Source organism: Myxocyprinus asiaticus, chromosome 29 (assembly GCF_019703515.2).
Source record: "Myxocyprinus asiaticus isolate MX2 ecotype Aquarium Trade chromosome 29, UBuf_Myxa_2, whole genome shotgun sequence".
Lineage (NCBI taxonomy): Eukaryota > Metazoa > Chordata > Actinopteri > Cypriniformes > Catostomidae > Myxocyprinus > Myxocyprinus asiaticus.
Window position 1 is genome coordinate 41,391,447 of NC_059372.1, and position 10,614 is coordinate 41,402,060.

The 10,614-nt window shown below is 38.4% G+C and overlaps 1 protein-coding gene across 1 annotated transcript; it reads left to right on the plus strand.

Moving 5' to 3' along the window:
• Nucleotides 1-7,411: 7,411 nt before the first annotated feature.
• Nucleotides 7,412-10,099, plus strand: LOC127419793 (transcription factor MafB-like). Its single transcript, XM_051661529.1, has one exon. The coding sequence runs from the start codon at nucleotides 7,820-7,822 to the stop codon at nucleotides 8,984-8,986; it is 1,167 nt and encodes a 388-aa protein (XP_051517489.1). The 5' UTR covers nucleotides 7,412-7,819; the 3' UTR covers nucleotides 8,987-10,099.
• The last annotated feature ends 515 nt before the right edge of the window (nucleotides 10,100-10,614 follow it).

Here is a 10,614-nt window from a genome sequence, read left to right on the forward strand (position 1 = left end):
TATCAAATAATAAAGCCTGAGGACTGTTAACCTATACTGAAATGTATATACAGGTTGCTAATGTTGGCAACTCCTTAATGTAAAGTGAAAACATATGAATAATTTATTAAGGTATATTTTCATAGGTTATTAATGTTGAATAGGTGTTATTAAGTATCTATAATATATGGGGTTAATATGAATAACTATTTGACAGATATTGCCTGAAAGTCACCCTCTATATGCACATTGTTATAACCTCTAGCTGTGATTTATAATGTATTTACAAATAACTTATTAGTCATTTATATACCACTTTATGAACCCTTAATAAAGGGAACATTAATGTAAAGTGTTACCCCATTCAGAAATCTGATAAATGGCCATATATAAATGTATATATAACATTTTAGTTCATAAATTTTAACATGTATGTATGTTTTCAAGTTCCATTTTGGAAAACAAATGTTACATACATAAAAATGGCAATTTTTGTAATATTTTGAATTATAAGCTGCATATACACTCACTGAGCGCTTTATTAGGAACAATTACTTATTCATGCGATTATCTAATCAGCCAGTCATGTGGCAGCAGTGTAATGTATAAAATAATGCAGATATGGGTCAGGAGCTTCAGTTAATGTTCACATCAACCATCAAAGTGGGGGAAAAAAATGTGATCTCAGTGATTTTGGCCATGGCATGATTGTTGGTGCCAGACGGGCTGGTTTGAGTATTTCTGTAACTGCTGATCTCCTAGGATTTTCACGCACAACAGTCTCTAGAATTTACTCCGAATGGTGCCAAAAACAAAAAAACATCCGGTGAGCAGCAGTTCTGTGGATGGAAATGCCTTGTTGATGAAAGAGATCAACAGAGAATGGCCAGACTGGTTCGAGCTGACAGAAAGGCTACGGTAACTCAGATAACTGCTCTGTACAATTGTAGTGAGCAGAATAGCATCTCAGAATGCACAACATGTCGAACCTTGAGGCAATGGGCTACAACAGCAGGAGACCACGTCAGGCACTTTATTAGGACCATAGTGTTACTAATAAAGTGCACAGTGAGTGTAAGTACAAGTATGTGATTTTTTTATATTGGTGAAAACCATATATGAACATGTATTTCATCAGGATTCTGTATGGGACCAGATGCTTTTATGTGAGTCATTTGCACGAAAAAGGTGACAATGATGTATTAAAACTGTAAATTATATTTACTTGATTTAGAAAAACATTCTAATTGAATTGAGTGTGTTGTGTGTGAGTAGGGGGCACAACTGTATATATAACTAATTTTTTTATTTATTTATTTAATTTATTTTTGCATGATGGCTAACTATCTAAATCCATTGCTAGGCCTCTGCCTGATCCCTTTTTTCACATCTTACCAAATCATAATATACTTTTTTTTGAGCAGGAGAGGTTTGCCCACATAAGTGTCGTAATGGGCACACAATAATAACATTTCTAACTTTTTCCATAGTTGAAATAAAGTAAAATATATTAGTAGAATGGAACACTTCACATAAGCATGGTGCGGTAAGGAATGGAGTGAACCATTTGAAACTGTGGGTGGAAAATTGGATGCCTTTAGATTGCAATATATCAAGGCTAAACGACCTTGTCTTAGAGTAAGGGGTGAAGAAATCTTTCTCTCCTCCTCTCTTTCACTTTCTCTCTCTCTCTCTCTCTCTCTCTCTCTCTCCACAGATAGCAGAGTGGATAACTGGTTTCAACAAAATAACAATTGAACAAACAAATACACAAGCAAACAAACACATAAACAACTTTACAAACAAACAAACAAATAAATAAATAATGGTTCTTTCAAATATCAGAAAAAATTAGGATTCATTATAATAATAATAATAATTAATAATAATCATAATAATCATAATAATAAAAACATTATCCTGTATAATTAAGAAAAATCCTCCCTTCCTCCTTGCCTCTGTCCACTCTTGTTTTTAAACATGAAATTCCTAAAATCCTTCCCAGCTCTATTTACACCCTCCAGCCCGTCTATGCCCACCCTCCTCACGGGTTTAGGGTCATTCATCACGGGGCAGGAGTGGAGCCCGGGGCCTGCGGGCTGCTGTCAGGTGCTCACATCGGCCCTTTTGTGCCGGCCCGCAAACAAGTGTCGGATCAGCAAAAGTCTATTAAAGGCTGGTGGGCTTTTCACAAGCAATTGGCAGCGGGTCACTGACTTCACTGCTCCGGCTCTCTGGACCCTCTTTGTGTCGCCGGCGTGCCGTGACAGATCCCCGCAAGATTAATGATTTTTAGCAACCATTTCTTTTTATTATTATTATTATTATTATTATTATTATTATTATTGCCTCTCTCCTCCTCTTCTGCTCATCCACCTCCGTCTCTGCGCTCTCACTATCTCCGATCGGTTCATAATTATTCACATTATAGAATTTAAGGTTTCCATTTTCCTCACTGCCTGGAACATCGTCTTGTAAAAGTCTCTGTCACACTTAACTCTGTACCGTTATTCATGTCGGGGTCCATCATATCGCTTTCTAGCTGTGCTGTGAATGATAAAGTCTATTTTCAGTCCAAAGTGTCGCCAGTCACCTTTATTCCATTCGCATTTATTTATTTATTTCAATCATTTTAGCAACACAATCATGATCTAGCTACCACATTTCTTCGCACCACACACTTCTCTTCATGCTTTAAGCTTCCATAACTGTTTCTTACAATCGCAAGAACTGAGGTAAATCAAACTATTTTAAACCATTTTCATTCTTTACTTTTGGAATAACAACTAAACAGATGAATTATTATTATTATTATTAATTATTATTATTATTATTATTATTACTGACCGTCTCGCTGAGGCTTTAGATGAAATAAGGCACGTAAGTTATTATAAGATTCTTGTATGCTTTTCACATCTGTTCATTATAACGCGTTCAAATCCCAAATCACTGTAATATTACCTCTCTGAAACCTTTATGAAAAATAATCAAACAGCCTACATGAAAATAAAAAATTATGAAAAGTTTGAAAAAATAAATAAATACATGAAACTATAAAATAACCTTTAGCGAACGTGCTCTGTTCTTCTACGTTCTTTTTAGGCTGTCACACAAAAACCTCCTTGAAACGTTGTGGGAAGTTAAGCTTCTGGTTATAATGATAAAACCTAAAAATAACCATTAGAGAACGTTGTGTATCAGTCTTTATATGGATGTCACACACAAACCTATTTAACAGTTATTAAAAACAGAGCATAGGCCTATTGAGAACGTTGGGAAAATAAAAAATAAAATAAAATAATATAAAACAATAAAAAAATAACCGAACGGTAACCGTACACTAATGCCTTATTTCTGTGGAATCACACCGAGTAGAACTAAAGTCCATCGGATCATGCGAACAGACCCATATCGAGCGTGAAGAAACTGTCTGCTTGATGATCATTCATTCATTATTTTTTCCCAGTTCGTGTTTTCTAATATCCCACATTTAGTGTAGCCAATGCTACATTCTGGATACTAATGTTGTAAAATATGAGTATGAATAAAGTCTCTTCATAACGATGATTAATGATAATGAGTTGGTGATTATCATGTAGGTCAGAAAGAATCCTTAAACCAGGCATAAGACATTATTCCGTGTCTAATGACTATATCCTTAAGTTTTCTTTCACCAGTCACAGCTGTATAGAATAATCAAAGCTTTCTTTGACTGGCAGCCTCAAATAGTGGCCTTGTTCAACATGTAGATGTGAAAGAACTTCGCTCAGGCGAGGACTTACTATATGAACACGTCATTATATGCAGCTTGTTTGTCTTCTGTAATTAGGAGTAAGCAATTAAGAATTTTTTCATCTCTTTAAGTGGAGCAGAATCACTGTACACGAGCTGATCAAAAAAGTGTTTTAACGCTGTAACAAAAATACTATTGAATATGAAATGATTGTCTTTAAATGAATCTAAATCCACTTCATTTCAGTGTCTTCAGTGAATTTGTTTTATACAGCAGGAGTCGAAACCTTTTCGATTAGAGCAGCAAGTGTCGCAATTTGTTTAGCCTGGGCCTGACGTATTATAGGCTATTTATTTGGTTGGTTAGTTTGTTAGTTAGTTAGCTAGTATGCTATATATCTCGTCTTCAGAAAAATGATCTCCCCCAGGCATATGTGACTCAGGTGTGGTGCAGGTTTTGTCCAGTAGGGGCAGCACACTCCTGTGTAAATGTTTCGGCCGCACAGAAGTTTGACATTATGACTTGATCCAGCGTCATTGTGCACCTTATTTAGATAAAATAACCCCACTCAGATTCTTCTGCCTTCTTTAGCTCGGTACATCAATGTGTGGTAGAATATATAGTAACAATAGGTCTGAAATGTATCTATATGGCTGTATCTTTAGAAGCTTGCTACAGCAAACAGCTGCCGTCCTCAGTACATTCAGTTTCTTTTTTTTTTTTCTTCTTCTTCTTTCATATTACGAGGTATATTTGTACCGCCGCTTGACTTTAAGAGACTTTTAAGGATACTTTTAAAACTGTTGTATAGGCATAATGCTTTCATAATATGGTTTTAAAGCTTAAACTCGTCCTCCTATAAATAAACAAGCAAGTTTGAGATGGTAATGCATTCATTATTAAACCTCATGACTAATTCAACGTTTTTAAACCCAAAGCCTTTCCTGGATACTTTATTTTTCGGTGTAACCTATCTTTTTTTGTTTTTCAACGATAATCACAATGATTTTCATTTGTTTGTAAACTCCATCAAATTCTGTGCACCTTACTTTTTAAGTGTTTTATGACCACCCAATTGCATACAGTAGTTTTTAGAAAAAAATATGATATGATATAGGTTATTACAATGATATAACATAAGCATGATCATGACATTTCATGATATTATTCCCGTTGATTAACACTAATAAGAATCTTCCAGGGCGTTTTGTCTGATGACGATAAGTAGCGCTACATTTGTGTTTTTCAAGTCCTTTAGTTCTATTAAAGTCTGTAACATATTAATAACCACCTCACCTAATGGATTATATATTCCATTTTCCACTAAAGCAATGCACAAACGTTTTCGCAACCAGCCATTACCTGCGTGTGTCCCAACAGGAGCATGAAGCTGGGACAAGGGACAATACTCTCTCTCTCTGTCACTCTCTCACACACACACACACACACACACACACACACACACACACACACACACACACACACACGACACACACACACACACACACACACACACACACACACACACACAATCAGTTGGGACACAGACCCCTGAATTAGACAAATGATCTGTTGTTTTCACCCATGTTAAACGCTGAAGAAATATTACACGTGTCTTTCCTTTTGCATTTGGAAAGTATAGTATTCTTATGCAATATAAACTAAAAAAGCTAAAAGGCAGACGACTAGTCTGGCTTTTTATCAACTGTAGTCTACTTCCAGAAATGCAGCTATCGTGTATCCTATAATGTACAGATGTGGACAGTATAATTTATACTTATCTTAATGTCCGTGGTAGTGTCCTATATCCTTATGAGCGATAAAAGAAGCCTCAATACACAGCATCCTTTCCAAAGCGGCATGTTATAGGCCTGCGAGCGAGCACCGGCCAACAGTCCACGAACAACTGCTGTATGAAACATTTCTGAGAGCTTTTCATTTCTCTTATTCATTCCGAAAAATCGTAGGATGGGAATCTCATTAGGCCAAATAAGCGTGCATCAACAGTTTTTCCGCTGTCCATAAGCAAGATTATCACTTAATAGATCATTAACCACCAATATGCTGCTGACATGAGAGTTTTTCAACATCTCCTCTCCATTAGAGAGAGGGAGAGTGACTCTGAGTTAGTATCGCTTGATAAATAACATGCAAAAATATAGCCTATATTCATGGTGCATAACTTAAGTTAAATAGAAAAAATGTAGAAAGACAATATCTGCGGTTTTCTCCTAAACATGATTTAATTGTGTTAATACCGATTAAACCGAAAATACAATTCGGACAATTAGACTACAAAACGATTGTCAAGTCAAGTGTCAAAAAGGAAAAATAAGGAAATAGCATTAATCATGATAACACTTAAGAAAGAAAGAAAGAAAGAAAGAAGTAGTATTCCTTAGTAGCCTAAGGAATAACCTAATAATAGATTTCTATTAGGTTAGTCACACAAGCTTTAATCTTATTAAAATATATTTTATGCACTTTAATAAATAGCCTACTTCATGTGTGAAATAGCCCACTTATTCTAATAAATCCTTCATGTGACTCGTGCCTAACACAAATAATCAATATGCTAGGCTTAAATACAACGCTGTAACCATGCTTGTTATGAAAGATTTATGATCATCTCCTTAACGCACTCAGTGTTATCTTTTTATTAACTTTTACTCTAAAGCTTACACACGTTTTAATTTCTAAATTCGCAGATATGCTAGATTTTTATTTATTCTCATTAATCGTTCTTGTGTAGGCCTATTAACTGACAAACGCACTGATCTTACATTTTTATCTCCCCACTTGATTAAAAAACTACCAGAAATGACCGCGCGGCAGGTGAATGGGGAAGTGATTCTATGTGCCACATGGGGGCAGCGTTGGGTGACTTTTTATGACTCCAAAGAGACCTCGGTACACATTTATTTGTGAAGAATATATGTGTGTGTGTGTGTGTGTGTGTGTGTGTGTGTGTGTGTGTGTGTGTGTGATAATAATCTGTTATTAATAATAATAACACTAAAACTGACTTGAATGACTCCATGTTGAGATGGAAAATCCTTGTGTATAATTTAAGATTTGGTGTATAATATCTTGGCTTTATATAAAAGCCTATTGTAAAAACGTTTACTTCCTAAAAAACGTGCATGCTTATATAGTTGACAAATGTTTTGACTTAGTAGACGATTAGACCTGAAACTATTAAATCACAGTTGTGTTTAAGTGTTGAATTATTGCGTAAATGTGAATTGCTTAATGCCACAGCCTGCTGTATGTAAAATAATAAATATTTTCAAGTGTTTTTATTTTATTTTATTTTATTTTTTTTTTTTTTTTTTTTTTTTAAGAGGTTCATTAATACCCAGAAATACGAGTTAACCTATATAGGCTAATTATGCTTTCATGATTTTCCAAGAAAAATCTAGGGAAAGCATCTTGATAATAATAATAAAAAGAAAACAATGTGTTTAAATCTACCAAATTAAGCCAGATTTCATAAAGCACAGAATAAATGGTTCCTCGTTAGGCGCACATAGCTAATCAATCAGTCAATACACCGAAATGAGTTTTCTCTGGCTGTTAGCGCAACCACTCTCCCTTTCTTCATTCCGTCAGCTGACTACAAGCACACACCGATCATTATGCTAATTCCGCAGATCTGATTGGACGCCGGCCCCCTGTGACGTCGCACTCGCGTAAGCTATAACAGCGGCGAGCAGTCTGGTGTCCCGCTACAGTCTGAATACTCAAGAGTGAGTGCTGGTTGATTTCTCTGCGGTGCAGAGCTGGACTAAACACAGCACCCATCCACTTGAACGCTGTTTTACCGGCTTAAGGACATATTTTGGAGTATCCGGGATCGGGACGGGAGACCTCCATCTGTAGTCGTCCGTGTCTTTTATTTATGCTTTTAAATCTGGCTAGAGGACGCGCAATCGCGCACTGAGACTTCACTTTCTCCAGTCCCGTGAGTAGACTCCAAAGACTGCAGCTGTCGAGGTCTGCATGCCCTGAGGAGGCAAATGTCTTTCGCAGTGCATTAGTCCAGAAAGTTTTTTTTTTTCTTTCTTCTTCTTTGTTTGTTGTTTGAAACATTTCGAGTGACTCTATATGCTCCAGCGATCGAGTGCGTCGCGTTTGGACACTCTTTCAGAACATTGCATGCGCACAGAGAGGGAAGAAAAGCAAAAGTCGGGTTTTGCGACGCTTGTAAACTCTTTGCTGAGAAGCAGGGACAGGATGAGCACCGATCTCGCCATGGGGCCCGAGCTGCCCACCAGCCCGCTGGCGTTGGAATATGTCAATGACTTTGATTTAATGAAATTCGAGGTGAAGAAAGAGGCCATGGCGGGGCTAGACCGCTCCAACATTCGGCAGTGCAATCGCCTCCAGCCGCAGGGCTCCGTATCCTCCACCCCGATCAGCACACCGTGCAGCTCCGTCCCGTCCTCCCCAGGTTTTAGTCCCACGGAACAGAAGAACCACCTGGAGGAGCTGTACTGGATGCCCAGCGGCGCGTACCCGCAGCAGATCGACCCTCAGACGTTAAACCTGACGCCCGAAGACGCCGTGGAGGCGCTGATCGGGGCCACGTCCCACGGGCACCCTCCGCCCCCTCACGTTCAGCAGCAGCTGCAGGCCGGAGGGTTCGAGGGCTACAGAGGAGCGCATCACCACCATGGCCACCCTCAACAGCACCACCCGCACCACCACCAATACGGCGGCATCTCGCATCACCCGGACGAGCTGACGGGTCACCCCGGCGCGCACGGCCACCACCCGCACCACCATCATCACAGCCAGGAACCCGACAGCCCTTCTCCCACCTCCCCGGGCTCCCACCAGCAGCTTCACCACCGTCATCATCACCATCACCACCTGGGCCAGCAGGGTCACCACGGCGTGGGGGCTGGCCTGAATGTTGAGGACCGGTTCTCCGATGACCAGCTGGTGTCAATGTCGGTACGGGAGCTCAACCGACATCTGCGAGGCTTCACTAAGGACGAGGTGATCCGTCTGAAGCAGAAGCGCCGGACCCTGAAGAACCGGGGCTACGCGCAGTCCTGCCGCTACAAGCGCGTGCAGCAGAAGCACGTGCTGGAGAACGAGAAGACGCAGCTCATCAATCAGGTGGAGCAGCTCAAGCAAGAGATCAACCGGCTGGCCCGAGAGAGAGACGCCTACAAACTCAAGTGCGAGAAACTGACCGGAGCGAACGGGTTCCGCGAGGCGGGATCCACGAGCGACAACCCGTCCTCTCCAGAGTTCTTCATGTGAGTGTCCTTCTTATGCCCGAGGGCCGCATTCGAGTAATCCACATTACCTATTACGATCATTAGAAGAATAATCCACAAGAAATAATAATCTCATATGTAATCGTCGTGTCACCAACCTGACCGTGTTAGAATGTTGTTTGGGGGAAACTGTAGATTAGTTGCTGCTTGTAGTACTTTTACCAACACAAGAGAAAGCGAAGAACTGGGTTTTATATTTAGGAAAACGTCAGATCAGACCATTTCGTTTGTTCTCGGTTGTTCAGGAGAAAGAAGAAGAAGAAGAAGAAAACAACTATGTTTGGGCTGAGCTGAGAGAGGAACTTTGGACTTTTTCCACTTGGCCAAAAAAAAAAAAAAAAAAAAAAAAAAAAAGTCAAGAGTTGAGAGCACCACAATATGCAAAACCTTTCTTCTTCTCCTGTATTAATCCTCCTGAGTGTGTTGACAGGGGGAACTTTATGCAACATCTCATTGGTTTATTGCCTGCTTGGTTATATATAGAATATATATTAAAAATAAAAAGGAAAAACGACAAAAACAAACACATAAATCTGCATTAAGGTATTAATCCTGCATGCTGGACATGTATGGTAATCAGTTCTATTTTATACTCTGCTCTTTCTTTCTTTCTTTCTTTCTTTCATTCATTCTGTTTATTATGTATCATAAAGAGCATGTTTTTTATCTTTAGCTCTTTTTTGGGGGATATACAGATGAGACTGGCTCTCCAGTCGCTCATTAAATGGGTTCATTTGGGCTTGTAAATATATGCGACAGCAAACCTACAAACCGACATCGAAGAGTTGATCGTTTTCCAACTTTTATGATTTGTTTTTCTTTTTGGGAATGGATTTCCTGTAATGGGCATTTTTGCAGTTGCATTTCAACTTTGTAAAGCGCACTTCTGGGTAATAATTTTGGTATCGGTAGTTTTCATGTGGAGGTTTTTAGTTTTTGTTTGGGCAGATTTGGAAAGAAACTGCAGTTTCAGTAACAATAGGCGAATTTAAAGCAGGCGTTTCATTTGAACTGTTGCTAAAACGTCTAGTTGTAGCAAGAAACCCAGTTTAGGCTGTTGCATAATCTTTTTTTTTTTTTTTTTTCAATAATAAAAGCAATACTTAAAGGTCGTATCGTTTCACTTTTTGATGGATTGAATCTCAACGAATGGGCACACTTTCATCAACATTCTTTTTTAGCGATATGAGCTGCCAGTTTTATAAACCGAAACATTTCAAAGTGTAGTTATTATAATCAATCCAGCTCGAGGGTGAAGGCTTCCTAAATCAGGGGTTTGTGTATTATTGGCTAATATGAAAACTGCGCATGTATTTCAATGTTAAATGTTTTCCTTTATTATTTTTTCTTCTGCCGGTCAGTAAAAAAATAAAGGATTCAGGTTCTGCGTATAATATCAAACTGAAAATGAAATGTCTCATGTTATTGTTCAGTTTTTCTTTTTTTTTTTTTTTTTTTTTTTTTTTTAATTATTATTATTATGTCCAGATTCTGGTTCTGCTGGCCAGATGCATAGTTTTTATTTTAATGATTAAATTAACAAACTGTCAGATCATATTGAATAAGCATGGTGCTTGCATCTACGAAATATTGTTAAAAAGTCATGCATTT

What these genes read in the sequence shown, in the direction of transcription:
- LOC127419793 (XM_051661529.1), top strand. Translation starts at nt 7,820, where the DNA reads ATGCTCCAGCGATCGAGTGCGTCGCGTTTGGACACTCTTTCAGAACAT.